The sequence below is a fragment of the Sarcophilus harrisii genome, chromosome 1, assembly GCF_902635505.1.
Source record: "Sarcophilus harrisii chromosome 1, mSarHar1.11, whole genome shotgun sequence".
Classification (NCBI taxonomy): domain Eukaryota; kingdom Metazoa; phylum Chordata; class Mammalia; order Dasyuromorphia; family Dasyuridae; genus Sarcophilus; species Sarcophilus harrisii.
Window position 1 is genome coordinate 403,075,051 of NC_045426.1, and position 21,687 is coordinate 403,096,737.

The following is a 21,687-nucleotide window of genomic DNA, read 5'->3' on the forward strand; positions in this document are numbered from 1 at the left end:
GATCCTGAGGAGAGTATAGTTTCAATTTAATTTAAGGTCACCTGGACTATGGGAGCCCCATGATACTAGGTACATTGCTGGGCCAGTTCTGGGTAGGACCTCTTGTAGAAGTTTTTTTTTTTTTTTTTTTTTTTTTTTTTGAGTGCACCCGAGTCAGGTTTTCTGGATGCTATGTGTCAGTCAGTCCACAGACCGCTTACATCCCACAACATTCCCAAGTACCTCCTAAACCAGATGAAAAATGTAACTGGGAAATAATTTTTAAAAAATAAAAACACAATAAAATATAGCACTAAAATTCAAAAGTATGTCAATATGCTAAGAAAGTTTTACATATAGATTAGTGACCCCATTTCTATCTGAGTTTGATACCACTGCTGTGAACACCTGTGGTTTTGGCATTTCTCCCCTTCTTCCTCTTCAGTTGATTCAAGCCCAAGCTCAATATTCTAGGATTCCCATTCTATATTCAATCCAATCCAGTTTTTCAATTCAACAAATATTTCTGGCATTCTGAATTAAAAATATCATCTTGGGCATACAAATTTCAATCCTTGTTCTCTCTCTATATATTCCCTCCATAAATCAATTTTGTGTTGCAGCTTCAATATTCTGTTGAATCTCAAATTCTTATTTTCGTTCCTGACCTGATTCTTTAGCTACTTAGAGGACTTTTCTACTTGGAGCTTGCATTGTCACTCAATTGGTCACTCACTGCATCTGTACAATGAGAGATTTGGATGAGAAGATTTCTTAAGTTTCCTCCCAGCTCTAATAACCTTAGTCTGAGTCTATATTTTAATATGTGTTGAAAGAACTGGCTTTACACATGCATACATCTGCATGTACACCCTCACTAATATACAGAAATCTCTATCTATATTATTGATCCTTGACCCCAGTCAACTAATTTCCCCGTTTTTTACTTCCAATATTGTTCTCCGTCCTCATGCTGCCTTTCTGTCCTTTTATAAATCACTGTTCACGTAATTAAAGCTTATACTCCTCGCCATTATTCTCTGCAATTTGAAACTTTCCCTGCCCTTCCTCCCCATTACTTCACTCTTCCCCCTTCTGTTGTCACGTAGCATAGTGATATTTGTAGCTAGACACTGACGCCATAAAAGAGAGATCTTTTTTACAGGGAGATGGAGCCCCCACCTAGAACCTTCCTATCATCCTCATTAGCTTCCCATCTATTTAGCGGATGGGAGTGGGGTGAGGGGTATGTGAAGAGGCGCTATGAGAAGGTGGGAAGATCTGACTTCAGTTCTATCTGTAAAAGGACGGTGGTGGTAGTAGTGGAAGAGTGCTTGGAAGGAAAGGGGAGCCACTCGCTAGGTCCCAGCGGCTGGAGAAAAAAAAAAAAAAAGTCACTTTTCTTCAGTCCTCACGGGGGCAGGAGTGGTCTGCCCTAGAACGAGAGGACCCCCCCCCCCCCCCTCTCGAATTTCCTACAAGTGCTTACTCTCTTTGCCATCTGCGGCTCTCACTCCCTTGAACTTGACACCCCAACGACTCCATCTCCCACAGGCCCCAAACTTCGACACCCGCTGGGCGTGCGCGTGTCTCCTGGTCTTCTCACTGCAAGCCGTGGGGCAAGCTCAGCTGCCAGTTTCTGAACCCCACTAAAGGCTGCAGCTAGAGCTCAGAGCGGCGCTCCGCCTCTTTGGAGCCAGACTCCACCTCCTCCCCCTCATCTCGTCTCGGCTCCTCCTAGCAGCCGAATCCAAGCTCCGGTTCCTAGGCGATCTTCGCCGGAAATTCCCGAAGCCCTCCCTCCCCACCTTCCCACCCCCCTTTTCCTTTTACCCTTGTTCTCTGGGCTGTGATTTCCCCTCCCCCTCCTTCTTCCCCTATTTGAAATCAAGATGGAGGATAGCAGCCGCCACTGGGGTTCCTGATTCCCGAAGAAGTGGCAAATTCCTCCTTCTCCCCTTTCCTGCTACGCGAATCGCACCCCTTCCCTTCCCCACCCCTCCCCTCCCCTCTCCCCGTGCACCTTTCCCCACCCCCTTTTCCCCTCCCCCTCTGCAATTGTGCGTCTGGAACTGCCGCCTCCTCCCCACGGGCGCCGCGGAGCCCCTGCCGGTCCCCAGGCGGCCCTTCGGTGGGAGGTAGGCTGGCGGGCAGCGCTTGCTGGCTTCGCCTTCCTGCGAGCTACGTGCCCTCCATCGGATACACTTATATGCCTCTGTGATCATCGTGGGGAGCAGCCGCCGCCGCCAGCACCGGCCCAGACTCCTGCTTCTTCTCTCGGCTGCCGGCTGGCTTCTCCTCGATCTCCTCCTCCGGCCCCGGGAGAGCGGCGCTGAGCTGCCTCGGATCACTGCTGTCCCTGCCTCAGCAGCTTCGGCCAGGGGTACCCGGGAGCCAAAGCAGGGACTGCAAGAGAAGACCTCGCGCGGGCGGACCTTCCTCCCCGGACCCCGAGACGAGCTCGCTGGGGGGAGGAGGAAGAGAAGGAGGAGGAGGAGGAGGTGGAGGTGGAGGAGGAGGAGGAGGAGGAGGAGGAGGAGAGGGGCGGTAGGGAAGGAGGGGTCTTGCCCGGAGGAGCCGCCACCGCAGCCATGAGCGGCAGCGGTAGCGGCAGCAGCGCTAACCCTGCCGCCGCCGCCGCCGCCGCCGCCGCCTCCTCCTCTTCCTCGGCGACTGCCACCACCAGCACCAGCACGAGCGCCGGCGGCGGAGGCAATGCAGGTGAAGGGGCGGAAGAGGCAGCCAAGGACTTGGCCGACATCACCGCGTTTTTCAGATCCGGTGAGTGAACTTGCTACCCCGGGATTGAGGATCTGGGGAATCCAAGACCACCGAAGGAACCACAACAACCGTGGTGCTGCCATTTGGGGGTGGGAGTGCGTTTATTTGAGTAGGATATAGCCAGATTAACAGAAAAAAAGGGTATGAAGTGGCCAGATGTGTATGTGTGTGGGGTGGGGGCGGATCAAAATCTTGGAAGAAGGGAAGGTCGTGATTGGCAGCTTTGGGACTGGCTGGAGCTAGAAATCTGAATTGAAGATTTCTTATCTTCCCGGTGCCTAAGAGGCGGCCCCCCTCCTCTCTTCTCCCCTCCCACTCTCTCTTTGGATGGGTGTAGGTGTCCTCCGAGTGGCTCTCCTCTAGTAGAATGCATTGATGTGCAACACACACGTTGCCACTCTTGGAGCCACCCCCTCCTCCCCCAAGGCGATGATGTGATCTTTCCTTAAACGAGCTCCACCCCCACCCCCCTTTCTTTTTCTGGTTGGGAGGGTAAGGAAACATGCCGGCTTCCCACTGGCTCTCAATGAGATTCTCTCATTCTTTATTCTCTCTCTCTCTCTCTCTCTCTCTCTCTCTCTCTCTCTCTCTATGTGTCTCTGTCTTTCTCTTCTCTCTTTCTCAAATTTCCTATTCTCTCACATTCTCTCTCTCCCCCTTCCTCGACCTCCTTTCTCTCCCCATCCCCCTTTCTCCTGTTGGGTTTCTCTTCATTCCTCTGTCAGGTAAAAGGAGCCAGCTGTACATTTTGCCTTTCTCTTGTAATAAGATTTGAGGGAGTATATTGGAGAATAATAAGGTCTATCAAATATGCCTTGCATATCGCAACTAGGGGGCAAAGCCATCATTAGTAAATCTTTTTGACCATTTCTAACTAAGTTTAAAAAAAAAAAAACAACAAACAAATGTTTCTTTTCTTCTCACACTCCCTAATAAACTAAAGGTGGAGTGACTATTGAGTTGCTACTACTATGAGTGATCTTTTTACTGGGTTTAGGAGGTTTTTCACTTTACCATCTCATTTTCTAATGGAAAGTCCTTTCATCAAAGTAGGCATTTCAAAATAGAGATAACTTAAGGGTGACATTTGGAATGCATTCTTTTTGCTTTTTTCTTATTAAGTAAAAGGAGGTGGTTATGAAATATAGCATATGTCATCTAAAGGAAGTAGTGACTTTACTGATTATCTAGTGGAACATTGATGGCTCACTTTGGCAGGCTGTGGATACACATGTCACTGGAAACTGGAACAACTCTCAGGCCAATATGTGAGAGGATTTTTCCCTAACCCCACATCCTCCCAGAGGCCTCCATACTGAATAGGTCTGGACTGGGGCAAAGTTGATAGGAAGGGGAGGGAACTAAGGGAAATGGTCATCTGGTATAGAGTCATGCATGTTTCAGAAAAGACTTTAGAAAATCCTGCTGTCTACCCTAAAGCAAACCCAGCCTATTTTGAATCTTAAGACTTCAGAGAAGACCCTCTATGAATAAACATTTTGAATAAATAACTAATAGAACCAGAAGAAACTTTAGAGATCATTTTGTCTAAACCCTATTATTAAAGAAGGAGTGAAGATTCAGAGACTTTGAGTGACTTACCTAAAGCTCCACAGAAAGTTATTGATAGCTAGGATTAAAATTCAGATTTCTTGGTTCCCAGTTAAGTTCTTTTCTCCTAATTTATCATGGCTGTTAAATCTTATTGTGGGGGTGGGGGTGGGAAGGAGGAAAGAGGAATAGGTCATATCCTAAAAGTCAAATTGGAATTTGAGGATCAAATTAGAGGTCATCTGGAACATCACCTGGTCTAGTTTTACAGAAAAGGAAATTGAGATTCAGTGAGGTTAAGTGATTTGCCTAAGTTTATAAATAGAAAATAGCTAAGCTGAATTGAAACTGAAGACCTTTCTGTAATTCTCAAGTTCAATGCTCTTTAAAATTCCTTTAAAATATTTGAATATTCAGTATATATTGTATTACGTACAATTATGATTATATTTGAGCTAAATTATGGGTGTGTGTAAGGAGCCCATGTGGTGGTGGCATTATGTTTTACTGTCTTAACATTTAAATAGCTTTCTGGGAAGTGTGCTTTGTCCAGTCCTTTTATATGACTTTCAGCAGTCAAGATGGAGGAATAAAACTCTGAGTCTATCTGCACTAAAACCCTTCTGTATTCGTAGTTTTTGTTGTTTCTGTTGCTTTTTAAATGTATGCATGGGTTAGAAAAAGGAAAGAGGTATGGACCAGCCAAGGATAGAAACTGGGACTGAGAGCAATGGCTTGTTAATACTAATCCAGGCCTACTGAACATTTTAAGAGTAGGGGGGAGATGGGAGACTGAAAAATGAGTTAGCATTTAAAATGTCAACATAACGGTGGGAAAATTCTTCCATGTTTTTTCCCTGGGAATCGATGGAGAGGCAAATGCTGCTACCAAGTCACATATAATCGTGGTAGATTTTTAGAAGAGGAACATTTGACAGGCTCCTTCTGCCGTCATGAAAATGGAACCCTCCCTGTTACAGCAGGCCCTTCTCTTGGGACTTTCCTTGTCCTGGTGACGGGAGGGAGAGAGGGAACAGCTGCTCACCTCGAGCCGGCGAGAGCTGCTTGGATTCCCTAGGCATTGGACCGCTTGTTGTGGGAAGCAGGATGAACCGAGAGTGGGACAGACTGGCAGAAATCGGAATCTTCCCTTACTTGATGTGAAGGGTTGGGGGGCGGTGGAAGATGAGGTAAAATGCTTGTTGCTTGAAGAGACACTAAGAAGCAGCGCGGGTGGGTTGTCCAGTGCCCCAACGCCCTGGAATGCTCTGCGCAGCGCAACGCCGCGGTGGGTAAGGGGGGGTTCCCCTCTGCCACCGCAGCAGCAGCAGCAGCAGCAGCAGCAGCAGCAAGCAACAGGGGCTGAGGCGCTCGATGTGACTACCGCCCCCCTCCCTCTGCACCCCGCTCCTCCTCCTTCCCACTCCTCCCCAGATCCCGCGCGAGCCTGGCCCTGGCAGCCCCTCCTTCTCCTCCTCCCGTTGCTCCCAGCAGCTCCACTCCCTCTCAATCCCCAGCCGCTCACGCACTCTTCCAAAGAGGAAGAGGAGGAGGAGGAAGAGGAGGAGGAGGGGGGACCTCGAGGGTAGCGGCAGCGGGGTCAGCATAAGCTGTGCTAGTCTGCTCTCGCTTTGGATGCGTTGTTTCAAAGCGAAGAGGAGGCCAGGAAAATGCAGACTCACCGCTGGAAACCCGAAGAAGGAGAACCGGGCGGGCTAGGTCGGTATCGCTATGTCCCTATCTCTAGGCTCTTGCCTCCCTCTCTTCAATCCGTGTGTCTGTGTGTGTCTCTGTGTGTGTGTCTGTGTGCGTCTGTGTGTGTGTGTTGGGGGGTTAAGGGGGGGGGGGAGATTCTGATGACGACTTGGGTTTAAGGAAGAAATCGCCTCCAGTGGCTAGAGGTGATGATTGAATTGGTCTCAGAGGACCATAGGAAAGAAGGGAAGGGCAGTTATACAAGGGATGCCTTTTCAAGAAAAGGTTGTGAGGTTTGATGGAGAAGGCATGGTGGTTTGATGCTAATGTGGGACTGAGCTTGCCAGGCAGAGGGGGGAACCCCTTGCATGAAAGCAGCCAAATGGCAGGAGGTAAGAAGTAGGGGATTTGCTTTGATCCAGAAAGGCACTTCAGGTCTCAGGAAGCAGATGACTTCAGAAAGGGAAAGGAATTGATATTTCTCAGTTGACTTTTAAAAGCAAATCCCAAGAGATTTGGTAAAATCAGTTCAGTAATCTGGGTTACAGGGAGCAGTTTATTAGGTTTCTTCGGTAGTTCCAGAAAGATAATCAGAGACAGAAGTTATATCTACTGTAGAAGCTACAGATACAGATAACAGAAGATATATGGCATGTGCCCTTTTTTTCTTTTTCAAAGGCAGGATTGTTTGACTCAGGCCAATAGGACAGTTTTTAGAATACATATGCTGGCTTTTCAGTGTCAAATTGGGTTTGATTTCTCTTCGATTATCCCTTCTGATCTTAGAGGTAAAGTTGAAAGCAGAGTTTTTGTATGCAAAATTTAAGCGAAATGTACAGAAGAATCCTTATAGTTTTTATTAGGCTAACATTTCATTTTTCTTTACATCAAAAAATGTTTCACTTCACTCCCCTAAGTAAGCTAAATTCTATCCTGACTTTTTTACCCCACCACTCCCACCTGTCACAGAACAGATTCTGTGTGTTGTATTTAATGGTTGCCCATTAGAAATTCTTTTATGACCTAAAGATGAAATTTGGGGGCTACCAAGAAAAGACTAAATTACAACTCTACTATAGATAGTAAGGAGACCAAATGATTAGGTCTAAATAATCCATAAAAGCAGTGTCTAGGTCACCCTAAAACAATCTGATGCATATTAGGGTTTCTTATTCTGTCTCTTCCTTTGTAGTCTGTCTCTTCATGTCTCTGTCTGTCTGTCTCTCTGTCTCCCTTTTTTGTTCAATCCAATCCCTGAGCTGAACCAGATAATCAACATATTTGCATGCTTCCTGCATTCCCTTGGGGACTAGGTGTTTGACTTGGTCCAGGAGCCAAAGTAGGTTTGAGTTACAAGTAGGAAGCCATTGTCCTGTTGCAGTCTGATTTTACATCATTGAAGCTTCTTTGCTCTTCTTTCTTAGTAAAGATAACTCTTAACTCCTTACTAATGACCTAGATCTTTTGATCTAGCATCTAGAAGAGTGGTATCTGACCGAATTAGGAGAGCTATCAGTTTGTGTTAGAATAACTAGGAGGAATTAGAGGGAAGTGGGATCTTTTTGGGGGGAAGGCACAAATGAGGTGACTCTAATCTGCCATGGAGATCATAGGATCATAGAATTTAGAGCTGGGAGATATTTTAAAGATCAAACTGAAGGAGACTGGTAAGCAAGAGATTCAGGGTTGTCTAAACAAACGTTCTTGGCATTCCAGCAGTAAATTGTCATCTGATTTCTGAAGTGCCTTTCTAAGATACAAACACTTGATTGGGGAAAATGGATTCTTGGTGGGGAGTAGTTGTGTGGGGTGTGTGTGTGTGTGTGTGTTTTCTAATATTTTCAAGGTCCAACATTTATAAATTTGTAGTTATGAAAACACTTAGGCTAAAAATAATAATTTCAAGGTTGTGCTCCACCTTCCATCACATGAACTTTTACCTGCCTAGTGACCTCTACCTCTGGCTCATCCATAATTTTTATATTCTTTCTTTCTCCTATTTTCTCCACCATTCCCTCATCTCAGTTCCTAAACTCCAGGCAATGATCCAGACTTTTTTTTTTTTTTTAAATAGGTAAGAATTCAACAAAATGATGACTTCTTTACTTCAGTTAGGTTAGAGTTTATGCCACCACTATGGGAACTTTTGTGTTTTGTTTTTTTTTTTTGCACTTGTATCTGTGCTTTAATTATATTTTACCAATAACCCCCCAAAATTAGTTAAGAATTATTTTTGCACATCTAATGTTAAGGGGGAAAACCACAAAGAACAAAACAAACAAATCACCATGGGTAGCAGAATAGATCAAAAAATGTTATACCTGAAAAATACTTTAATCTTTTTCAGATGAAAAAAAACCTATTATCTCAGAAAGATTAAATGATTTGCCCAAAGTTATGTTGCTAATTGGTAGTGGAACCAATATAATGACCCAAATCTAAAGACTCCTGTAGCTTAGTGCTTTTACCCCACTATACGACACTGCCTCTTATGTCCAGTAATTTGCTTCCATTAATTCTAAACTCCATTGGGACTCATAATTTTTATCGCCAATCTATTTTTGTGATTTATACTTGTGGTAATAAATCAGTTTTTCATGACCTACTATTTAAGCATACAGGACTTTAAAAGGGTGATGTGCTTACGTAAATGCATTATTTTTAACCTGCTAATATGTTTTTAGGTTGGCATCAAAAGAGAGAACAGAAAGGTTTTGTGTCAGTCCTGAAATGTCACTGGGTCACTGCAGTATATTTCTCTTTCCAATGGTTCATGGTCTTGTCACTTGGTTATAGTCCCTGTCCTTCCAAACAAGAATAAAATATGACAAAAATTATTAATTTTATGCTTTTGTTCATAACTTATTCTGAGAAGGACACTTTCATCCACATGTATGCTTTTAATACCATTTACATAGTCTATCTTAAACTTGCCAAACTTATGAATATGTTTAACCTGTCATCTTATGTTAGGAGAGTGATTTCTTTTCTTCCTTTGAGTTGTCACTGTGAATGATCTAATTAGATATATATATATATATATATATATATATATATATAATGGGAAAAAATTAGTAAACATTTCTTTGTTAGCCTCAATATTTTAAGAAAGATACAAGAAGATTAGAGGAAATGTACTTTGATAGGGCAATCTGTCTTTTATTGAAGTGGCACAATTTCACTCAATTTAAAGAAAAGGGAAGTATCATCCAAAAATAATTCTATAAATGATTTTTTAAAAATAAATAACTTTTAAGAAATCAAAGTAAAGTGACTTACTGCTTATTGAAAGAAACTTAATTGAAACCTTTTAAACTGTTCTATTGACATGACATATTATTTTGCCTCCACCAGATGAGATAATATTTGTAAAACACTTAGCAAAGTGCCTGGCATGTAGTGGGACCTATATAAATACTTATTCCCTCCCTGATCCCTTAATCCGATAAGATAGTGGTGACAAAGAGCATTGTAGTAAAAAATAAAATATGCTCTATGTCATATAGTAAAATTCTGTAAAACAGAAGATGCTTTTAAACTTATTAGTGAATTATTTTTACGGTTTTTGATAGTGAAAGATATATTTTCTTATCATATCTGGACTGTTTATTTCTATTATTATGTTATGTTTCCAAGTTTTACACTTAGAAAATGGGATTTTATTTGTTATTATTGTCAGGACAATAATTAAATTCCTAATCAGTAGCCATACTTTATGGTCTAATAAAATTTCTTCTGTTAATGGGAGTTCCCCCCCCCCCAAAAAAAAATTTAAAATCTTAAATAAATATCCTTCTTTAAGAGCTGATATAGTGAATTAGTTTTTTTATTATAAGTTAATTGCTTTTATGAGCCACTCTTAAGAATTAAAGCCATTAAATATGAGAAATGATTTTTTTTATATTATAGAAAACAAATCAATTTGAAAGATACTCCACCATTTATAGGTTTAACACAGAAGAGTGTTTTTTGGAGTTGTACTCTTTATCTCCTATCAGACTGAATCTTGATAAGCTTAGCTGACTGGGATAGATAAATTATTTAATTAAAATATTGCAAAGTTAGAAAATTGCATAAAGGGACAAGAGTCCATGGTATACTCTAATCCCTTCATCTTATGCCTATAAAAACTGAGGCTCAGAGATCTAAATCTGGTTAGTTGCTAATGGTCATATAAATAGTAGGGAGGCAGAGTCAGCATTTAAACTCAGTCCCTTTCAGTCCAAATCCAGTGAATTTCCCAGTTTTTGAAAATGGTAGGGCTTAACACATAAGTCATTTTTATACAACTGACCCTGGATTCATATCCTAGCAATGATGGGTAGGTCTGTAGTTGTCATCTTAATCAACAACAGCCCAATATTTTACTTTCAATGAATGTTTGTTGCCTGATTCTAGGATTTAATTTCCTTTTGTTTGTTTCCTTCTATCCTATAATCTATCCTATAATCTACCCTATAATCTATAGAGTTGTTTTATGGAGAAATAAAGGGGATTGAGTCTCAAAAAATTTTTACCAACAGTGGCTTACATGGCTAAGGCAGGAGAAAGAACACTGGCTAGCATGTATTGTCCTAAACAATGTGGGGTGGTAGTCTTTTAGGCTATTACTCTAAAGGAAAGGGAAGAACAAAAAGTTGAGAGAGAAAAAAAATGTCAGATTCAACTAACATTTATAAAGTATTCCCTCTCTTTTCTTATCTTTTCTCATCTTCAATAAGGTAGTGAAGTAACCTGACTAAAATCCTTTGACTTGGACTTGAGACACCTATAGAACAGGGTGGAAAGAGCTTAGCACTCACCTCCCAGGATTGTATTGGGAATTACAAACTTGTATATGCTGTATAAATGCTAACTATTCATGCACAACAATTCATTCTGCTCTTTTAGTAACATTTCCTCTACTATTGACTTTTTATTCAACCCAGCATCTGACAGCCACAGATTTTATTTCACTCATGAAATTAGTTAAATAGAAACTAAAGTAACAGAATAAAGTTTTTAAGTTTTCCTCTTTTTGAGGGTGATCAGTAGTCTTAAATACAGTTTCTTAATTATGGATAATCTTATTCTTAAGTTTATTCTGAAGTTAAAATCTGCTAAAATACTTTTTGTGTTTCTTTCTAATTTCATAGTATTACTGCCTCCAAAATGTGTATGCTAAAAAGATCTTTGAAACCTAAATTCATAATTACTGTCCCTTTAAGAAAATTTGAGAGAATGTAAACTGTGTATTAATCTGAAAATTAAAGAAAAAAAGCAATTTCCATAGAACAGTTTTAGAGATGTTAGAGTAGACAAAACAAGGAAAATGGACAGTTTTTCAACGTTACTTTAGTCTTCACAAATCATTATTTGAATAAGTGATTTTTCAGATGAGTTAAACATATTCAAATCTATGTATAAATATACATTACAAAGCCTACTCTGATGGTTCTATGGTTCTGTGACTCAATATAACATCAATTAGTTTTGACTAACTGGTTGTTTTGATTATTCATGCCTGCGTTCTTTTTCAATTAATAAGAACAGTAAAGAGAGTATATTAGAAAAAAGATTTATATTGAGCAAAATTCCATTTTGTTTGGTGGTAAATTAGTAAATTTCTGGAACCTACATTGCCATAAACAATCTTAACTATAAAGATTTGGGTCTGCAAGAATGGTTTCTAGATTCAGGTTGCTTTGTGTTGGCTGCGACTAGGTGAATGAACCATGCTTTGGTTTTCTTGGCAGCATATATTTCCATTAAGTGCAGATATGAAATTCGTGTAATTTTTTCCCAGTAAGCATTCTCTTCCTGGGAGGAGCAACTATCCATGTGGGACAGGCATTTTGATAGTCTTTATTGATCTTCTCTAAGAATTTTGCTTTTCTCTTGTTTCAGGGTTGAAATAAAGGCATTTTGGTTTTAACATTTTAACTTTTTCTAGATTAAGAAAATGTATACAAAGTGTCTTCATTGGTTTTCCTATTTATTCTAACTGGACTAAAGAGCAAAATAATACCAAATCTGATAGCCTCAAGTGTAGCTAAAGTGATAGATGAATCCTGATTAGAGTTTTTATACTGGTGTAGGATATGAGTTCATTTTGTTATAGAATTTAGAGTTGCAAGGACCTCCAGAGGTCATTTAGTTCAATCACTTAAACCATGCAAAAGTTCCTTTTACAGAAATTCTTTTTTTTTTTTTTTTTTTTAATTTAATAGCCTTTTATTTACAGGATATATACATGGGTAACTTTACAGCATTAACAATTGCCAAACCTCTTGTTCCAATTTTTCACCTCTTACTCCCCACCTCCCTAAATGGCAGGATGACCAGTAGATGTTAAATATATTAAAATATAACTTAGATACATAATAAGTATACATGACCAAAACATTATTTTGCTGTACAAAAAGAATCAGACTCTGAATTATTGTACAATTAGCTTGTGAAGGAAATCAAAAATGCAGGTGTGCATAAATATAGGGATTGGGAATTCAATGTAATGGTTTTTAGTCATCTCCCAGAGTTCTTTTTCTGGGTATAGCTGGTTCAGTTCATTACTGCTCCATTAGAAATGATTTGGTTGATCTTGTTGCTGAGGATGGCCTGATCCATCAGAACTGGTCATCATCTAGTATTGTTGTTGAAGTATATAATGATCTCCTGGTCCTGCTCATTTCACTCAGCATCAGTTCGGTAAGTCTCTCCAGGCCTTTCTGAAATCATCCTGTTGGTCATTTCTTACAGAACAGTAATATTCCATAATTTTCATATACCACAATTTATTCAGCCATTCTCCAACTGATGGACATCCATTCAGTTTCCAGTTTCTAGCCACTACAAAAGGGCTGCCACAAACATTCGTGCACATACAGGTCCCTTTCCCTTCTTTATAATCTCTTTGGGATATAATCCCAGTAGTAACACTGCTGGATCAAAGGGTATGCACAGTTTGATAACTTTTTGAGCATAGTTCCAAACTACTCTCCAAAATGGTTGGATTCGTTCACAACTCCACCAACAATGAATCAATGTCCCAGTTTTCCCACATCCCCTCCAACAATCATCATTATTTTTTCCTGTCATCTTAGCCAATCTGACAGGTGTGTAGTGGTATCTTAGAGTTGTCTTAATTTGCATTTCTCTGATTAATAATGACTTGGAGCATCTTTTCATATGACTAGAAATAGTTTCAATTTCTTCATCTGAGAATTGTCTGTTCATATCCTTTGACCATTTTTCAATTGGAGAATGGCTTGATTTTTTATAAATTAGAGTTAATTCTCTATATATTTTGGAAATGAGGCCTTTATCAGAACCTTTGACTTACAGAAATTCTGAAAGTCAATCTGTTCTTAGTCTAAAGACTTTTGGCACCTTGGAATTTAGTATTGTAAAAGACAGCCAGCCTATTTCATCCTTGGACAGCTCCATTGGCTAAGATGTGGTGACACCTCCTCCAGGAAGCCTTTATAGCTCTTTGGAATTGTTAGTGCTCTATTCCTGAGCTCTCAGAAATTACTTCACATATTCTTTAAATTTAATTGTATATGCCTCCCCAGCAGAACTTAAGATCCCTTAAACTGGGGTCTATTACACTATTCCATTCATTATCTCCTTAGTGCCTAACAAAGGAGGATATAGAAGCATATTGGAGCAGTTTAATCACTTTTTTAAAATTATAATTGAATGTCTAGAAAGCTATTCCCTGTGTAGAGATGAAACGTCTTTAACATTAGATCTTTTGACTTTTAACCTTACCTTTTTGTCCTTTATACCTGAGCAGAACAATTTTTCCCCCTTTTGTCAGGTTATATCCCTTTGGATGTAAATAGATAGAGATCAGATGCTACTACTACTACTGCTACTACTATTACTACACAAACACACACACACACACACCCCACACATATATTTGTGTATATATGTGTGTACATACACACACCCACACACACACGTATATATTGATTGGTTTCTTCATTCCCCAAGAGTACCTAGTTTATCTCCTGTTTTGAGTATTAATGCATAAGCCTTAAAATGTACTGTTTCAAGCTTGACTTAAAGCAATGTGACAGACCATAGACAGGAATGTAATCATTAGGATTTGGGGGGAAATTTATATTTGAAAGTGTTGCACTTGAGAGTTCCAGGAGGAGGGGTTAGAGTTTTTGCTATATACATTTTTTTCCCTTAGGGGAATAATATTTGTATCTTGGGTCAGTCAGTTGTTAAGAATCATAGAATTGTAATGTCATAAACTTAACAGATTAAAAACTTAACTGTTTTTATGTCACCAAATTCATATGAATGATGTGCATATTTAATGTGCTTAAAATATTGAGTGCCATTGTACATTTTTTGTACAATATACATGTTATGTGCATTTTTGTGAAAGAGGGTGGAATGGAGAGTGATCATGAAATAGTGTATATGTAAAATTGATATATAGTTGTTTATGTTTAATTCTCAGTTTAATAATCATTGGGGCATTCACAAACTATGGAGAGAGCTGTGTTGATTAAAGAAATGATACTTACTTTAGAAAATTTAATTTGTTCTGATTTGCCTCTTCTCTTGTACATTCGTTTGTATTTTTATTGCTAAATGTATAAAACTTTGAAGATGTACATTTTTTAAAAGTTTATTTTTCTTTAGATCAGTTTATTTAACTTTTCAGATGTTTAAGGTAAAATGTGTAATAGCTTTGACAGTCATTTTGAAATTGTATACAACTGTTAGAAACAAGGTTTTGCTTGACTGGAATAGTGGCATAAACATGTACATTTCAACCAACATTCTTAATACAAATCTTTAAAGTTGAAGTTGCATTTGGCATTTTAGTAACCAAATAATTGAGACACATTTTACAACATAATTTCTAATAGAATTTAAAAAAATATCTTCACCCATAAAATGGCCACTTTACTAAAATATGGCCTGGAGAATTTTCACCAATTCTTACTATTGTTAATGTACATTTTAAAAAAGAATATAATGGCTTTAAATAAATAGAGCAGCATGATGATAGAATGAATTAAATTTTTATTTTAGAACTGCTTTCTTACATTCAATCTCATTTGAGCTTGTCCTAATTTCTTGTAGGTCCTAGAAAGTAAGATTGTATTAATATGATGACTTTTATGCAATTCTTTTCTTTTATATATCAGTTCAGTTAGCTAAATTGCACTGTTATGTTATTTTTAACAAAGACAATTTCCTTATAGTGAGTAGTTTAAGTGAAGGACTTCATTGTGGATTTCTAAAATACAAGCATTTAGTTGAATTTCTCCAGAATATTTAAAACAGAAATCTGGTTTCTAACTAATTGTGTAGAATTTGTTTAGGTTAATTGCTTTACTTTGGTGAGTTTGTGATCCAGTGGTATCAATCTACAAACATTTATTAAGTGCCACTAGTTTCCAATGATTATGCTAGAACATGGGGACACAAGAGACAAAAATGAATCTGATCATGTTTTCAAAGAACTTAGCTTCTATTGATATGCACACATCTACATATATTCATATGTATGTATGTATATATATATATATATTTATACACATACATCCTGTGTGTATATAGTCCCAAAAATCTTAGAGGAGTTTTGAGATTTAACAGCTTAAAACTACCCCTAAGACTTAAGACACACCATATGTATATATGTGTGTGCATGTACATGTACATGTATATGTATGTCTTCTTCTAAGATACAAAATGATTAGGTGCACAGCAGCACTGGAAACTGCTGGAAAAGTCCTCATGTATAATACAGCCTTTGAGTTGGATCTTGAAAGATCCTGGAGAATCTAAGGAGTGTATTCTAGGCATAAGGAATAAACAGTGCAAAAGCAAAGAGAGATGGGTAAACTGCCATATTTAAGCAAGAGAAAGACCAAGTTTAAATGTAGAATGTGTGAAGCAAAATAATATACAATTAAATTGGCAAGGTAGTTTATGGTCAAATTTGTGAAGCATTTTAAATGCCAAACAGGTGTATATATTTATATATTCCAGAGTTAATATTTTATTGAGGAGAATGACATGATTAGACTTTAACTTTTGCAAAATCAGTCTGGCAGTTGTTTTTTAGAGGATGTATTAGAGTGATGGAAGACTTGAAATAGAGAAGTCAATTACAAGATTTCAATAGACTAGGTTAGAAGTAATGCTGCTACTGACTAATAATAATAATAATAATAATAATAATAATAATAATAGCAGTTAACATTTATACAGCACTTACTATATGTAAAGGTTTACAATTATTATCCAATTTGGCCATCACAACAATCCTAGAAGGTAGGTGCTATTATTATCCCCATTTTTCAGATGAAGAAATGGAGGCAAGCAGAGATAAAATGACTTGCCCAGACATATAGTTAATACATATCTGAGGTCAAATTTGAACTCAGGTACTCTATCCATTTCACCACCCAGTCGATCATTTGAGAATAGTGATGAGGGCCAGAACTTGTGTGGGTGGAGGGAAGGGAACAGATAAAAGTTGTTATGAATAAGATGGTGAGTGTTCTTCTCTATGAGTAGATTACAATCCATCCTTAGCTTTTCACATGACTTTTGATCATATTATCTTATAAAAACCAAGTAACCAACCAACCAAACACAAGAAAATCAGGAAGACCCTTTAATATGCTTCTGCTAGTCCCTTGATATTTCTTAGGCTTAGTCATTCTTTGCTTTCTCTGTATAAGATCAGCCCATATGTTTTGTTTCCCTCCCAGATATACATCCCTTTTTAATCTTTCAATAATGATGATGATTATAAAGTATTAAGAGACAGTGGAAAGAAAATTGGATGTTGCATGAGGCATCCATGTCTTGTCACTCCCTAGCTATGTGACCTGGGGCTAATCTTTCAGAGAATCAGTTACTTCATCTGTAAAATGGGGTTAATGCTTGCACTAGCTATCTCATAGAAGTGTTATGAGAATAAAATGAGATGATTAAAAGTAAAGACACTTTTTAATCATAAATCACTACAAAAATACAAGAAATTGTTTATTTTAGTAGTACTAGTTGTGTAATAGCTAAATGCTGTTGTTAATGGTTAATGGTTAATGACAGAATAGTTCACACTATTTTATAACTCAGTGTCCTAGAAAACTGTGAAAGGGGTGTGTGTGTGTGTGTGTGTGTGTGTGCGTGTGCGTGCATGTCCACACATGCGCACAGGCACGCGTGTTATAATTGGTCAAACAGATTTTGGCTAATCTTTTTCCTTCTGAAGAAATAAAGTCAAATTATCAAATATTTCATATGACATATTGAAACATGATAGTTCTATTATCAGCAGAATTGAGTGGGTATAGGAAAGAAAAAGAAAGGAATAAGTGTTTATTAACCACTTATGTTCTACTCTCAAAATCTTCACAAAACACTATGATTCCATGAATAATATTTTAATCTTCTTCTCATTCCTGTCTTTTATTTTTTTTTTTTGATGCAGTATAAACGTTTGTATGGGAATAACCAAGAATTATTTCCACAAGGTCTGCTTCTGGGTTTGTAAGATATGATAAAGCTAGTGTCTTGTGGTGAGAACCAGATCTTATTTGTCAAATGGGCTATTAAAAAAAAAAGACCATAATGAAATGCAATATAAATAAAAAAGGAGGGAACCTATGGGGTAACTGATTTATCAAGGATCTACAGTTTAAAGGGAACTTAGAAATAATATAGTTTGATCCCCTAATTTTACAAATGAGGAAACAAAGGCCAAAGATGGGTAAAGTGACTTGATTAAGGTCACTTAGAAGTAGTATCAGGTTTTAGATCCAAGTACTTTGTCTCCAAATCTAATTCTCTTTCCACTAGACTTTACTCTTAATGTTAAATAGTTATTTATTCCCAATCCCTTAAATTTCTTAATTAATAATTTTCCTTATGGCTAGACTAATAAAATCTCCCTTATTTATGGAGGTGAAAGTTTAACTGGAAAGGGACATTAACATTGTCTAAAGACATTTCCTTCCCATCTCCAGGTACATACAATCTAATCAATCAACCAGAAAACATTATTAAAGCATTATCTCTGCTATAGGCACTCTTCTTAGTAATCAAAATCAAAAAAGTACCTACTTTCAAGGACCTTATAATCTAACTAAGAAGACATATACATGCTTATTAATAAATCAGTCGATAAATATTTCTTAAACAACCACTATGTGCTTAAACATTTGCTTATAATTGTAGATATAATATCAATAAGATAATTTTTTTGGAAGAGGAAGTGACTGGTGGGATCAGGAAAGGCCTTTTATAGTAGACATTGATTGATATGGAACCCTGAAGAAAGCTAGGCATCCCAAGTAGTATAGATTAAGGAATGAACACTTAGGAGTGGGAAACTGCCTCTGCAAAAGCACAGATATAGGTAAGATTATCAGAAAGTAAATATAAAGTTTCAAGAAATTTTAAGCACATCTAATTTAATCTCCTTTTCCAAATGAGGAAACTGAAGCTGTTAAGAGATTTAGGCAACTCACAGAAGGCCTGATTATGATTGTTTTGTAATTCTGATAACAGGATCTCTTATTGTGTATGTATCTTTCTATTTACACCTTAGTGTACAAAAAACGTAATACATTAAGGTTATGGAGTGATCTTAATACAGTGAATGAAAAGTGGATTCCAATATCTTGGTTATAAATTTCATGCTATTCCAGGGAAAACTGTACTGAGTAAAATGAAGCTTTATTTCCTCACCACTACCCAGGATTCCAAGGTATAGCAAATATTTCTCCTCACATTAAGAGCCCTATAATTTGTTGTTTTATGTCTTCTCTCTTCTTACCTCATTAAAAATTATTCTACTTTTAACTTAACCATAGACATTTCTTTCAAATTGAGGCATGTTGAATTTTCACTAGCTTGCTCCCACCTGCCTCAAATTCTTGGTAAAAATTTGCTGGTTGAAATGTCAGCCCTCTAATTTTTTGGCTGCCTTAACTTGGACTTTAGCATGGTAAAGACAATTTCCTTTATTATAATTGGGGGGTTGGAGGGCTAGACAGGGATGCTATCAGAGAAACTATTTTACACATTGTAAAATATCTTGAACTTTTCTTTTTCTCCATTGTGAAAAAGAAAAGGCAGGGAGGGGGAAGCTGGGTCATTGATGGTGACAAATAGTCTCAATTCCCATTTTAGAAAGGTAGGAAAATCACCAGTTTCCATTCCAAAATCTTTAAAAGTCAAAAAAATTAAATAAGTAAGTGAAATATTTTTTACAGGGATTACATAGGAAAAAGAGAAAGAAATCAAGTGAAGAGAAACTGTCAAGCCTTGTTTTTAAGATCTTTTAACTCAGTGGGTGGAGAGGCTCTTAGGTACTATATAGCTATGTCATTGCATCAGCTCGTTTCTTAGCTGTTGTTCATTACAATGCTCCTGTATTTGATGTAATGCTGTGGTTGTGAGAAAGGTTATTTCCCATTTGGTATTTCTTCTACATAGGAATAATTGAAACTTGTTGCTCTTTTCTAGAAAGATAAATGATTTGATTTATGTAAAGGATCTTTCAGAGCACTACATAACTATACCAGCTATATTAGAACTCTTATGTATGGTCAGTATGGCTTGTCTTTTAAATAGTTTTTCTAGTAGTGGAGATGGATTTTTTTTGATCTCACTTTCTCCTCTAGTCCCCATTGTGACCAGTATTAGCAAGGGTACAATCTCACATTTTTTTTGCTATTTTCTCTTTAATATCAGTTTCTATGTACAAGGATGATTTTTGGCATTTTGAGAAGAAGAGGAAGGTTAGCCACTATCATGTCACTATAATATCGGTAATATTTTGAAAGGTGGTCATTACATAAGAAGGAAGTATTATTTTGATTTAAGAATTTTCAAATTCCAATTTTACTTGGCTTATACAAAATTTTTTCTAAAATTTACTCCTAAAAATATTGCTTTTGGGGTCAGCTAGGTGATGCTGAGGTCAAGAGAACCTGAGTTCAAATCTGCCCCACCCCCATATATATATTTGGTTTTTTTTTACTTCGGGTGTTGAAGTTTGAAAGAATTAAGAAAATATCATTGATACTGACATCATCTTTACTGTGAGAAATGCCCAGGTAGTTTTAAAAAATAATTTACTTAGACATCTTTGAACTTAAATTACAACCAGTAACTAGGTCACATGACTAAAATCCATACTGTTATTTTTTTTTGCCTGAGAAATATTTTTTATTTTATTTTTTAAAAGTTTTTTTTTATTTTTGAAATATATGCATAGATAGTTTTAAACTTTCACCCCTGAAAAATCTTATATTCCAAAATTTTTTCTCCTTTCGTTCCTCCTACCCCTCCCTCAGGCAGCAAGCTATCCAGTATATGTTAAACACCTGCAATTCCCATATATATTTGTACAGTTATGCTGCACAAGAAAAATCAGATCAAAAAGGAAAAAAAAATGAGAAAGAAAACAGAAAGCAAGCAAACAACAACAAAATGAAAATATAATGTTGTGATTCACACTCAGTCCTCACAGTCCTTTCTCTGGGTGCAGATGGTTCTCTCCCTCACAAGATCACTGGAACTGGCCTGAATCCATCTGGCTGTTGAAAAGAGTCACATCCATCAGAATTGATTATTTTATAATCTTGTTGTTGCTGAATACAATAATCTCCTGGTTCTGCTCATTTCACTTAGCATCATTTCATGTCTCTCCAGGACTCTCTGAAATCATCTTGTTGATCATTTCTTATAGAACAATAAGATTCTATAAGATTCATATACCATAACTTGTTCAGCCATTCTCCAACTGATGGCCATACACTCAGTTTTCAGTTCTTTGCCACCACAAAAAGGGCTGCCACAAATATTTTTGCATATATGGGTCCCAGTTATCCCACATCCCCATCAGCATTCATCTTTATTCCTTCCTGTCATTTTAGTCAATCTGAGAGGTGTGTAGTGGTATCTCAGAGTTGTCTTATTTTACATTTCTCTGATCAGTAGTGATTAGAGCATTTTTTCATTTGATTAGAAATGGTTTAATTTTTTCATTTAAAAATTGTCTTTTCATATCTTTTGACCATTCATCAATTGAAGGAGAGTGGCTTATATTCTTATAAATTTGAGTTAGTTATCTATATATCTTAGAAATGACGCCTTGGATGTAAAAAAATTTTCCCCCAGTCTACTGCTTCCCTTTTAATTTTGTCTACATTGATTTTGTTTGTACAAACGCTTTTTAGTTTAATATACTCTAAAATATCCATTTTTTGCATTCCATAATGCACTCTAGTTCTTCTTTGGCTACAGATCCCTTTCTTCTGTACCAATCTGAGAGATAGACTTATCCTATCTAATAATTTGCTTATTATATCACTCTTTATGTCTAAATCACGAAACCATTTTGACCTTATCTTGGAATAGGGTGGTCGGTGTGAGTCAATACCTAGTTTCTGACATACTAATTTCCAATTTTCCCAGCAATTTTTGTAAAATAATGACTTCTTATTCTAGAAGCTGGGATCTTTGGATTCATCAAACACTAAATTATTATAATCATTGATTATTATAGTCACTGATTGACCATTCTTTTTCTTAGTACCAAATGGTTTTGTTGACTTCTACTTTATAATATAGTTTTAGGTCTGATACAGCTCATACTGTTAATTTAGTTGCAGTTTGGCTGTATGGGGTTTGTGTGTGTGTGTG

General features: G+C 37.5%; 1 protein-coding gene across 1 annotated transcript in view; it reads left to right on the forward strand.

The window, feature by feature from the left end:
* Window positions 1-21,687, forward strand: part of LOC116420568 — a 75,624-nt gene that overhangs the window by 9,300 nt on the left and 44,637 nt on the right. The window contains exons 2-5 of the mRNA XM_031946291.1: window positions 144-243; window positions 1,534-1,593; window positions 2,122-2,262; window positions 2,317-2,760. Of these exons, the coding sequence (XP_031802151.1) occupies window positions 144-243; window positions 1,534-1,593; window positions 2,122-2,262; window positions 2,317-2,760 (745 nt within the window). The remainder of the gene's footprint in view (window positions 1-143; window positions 244-1,533; window positions 1,594-2,121; window positions 2,263-2,316; window positions 2,761-21,687) is intronic.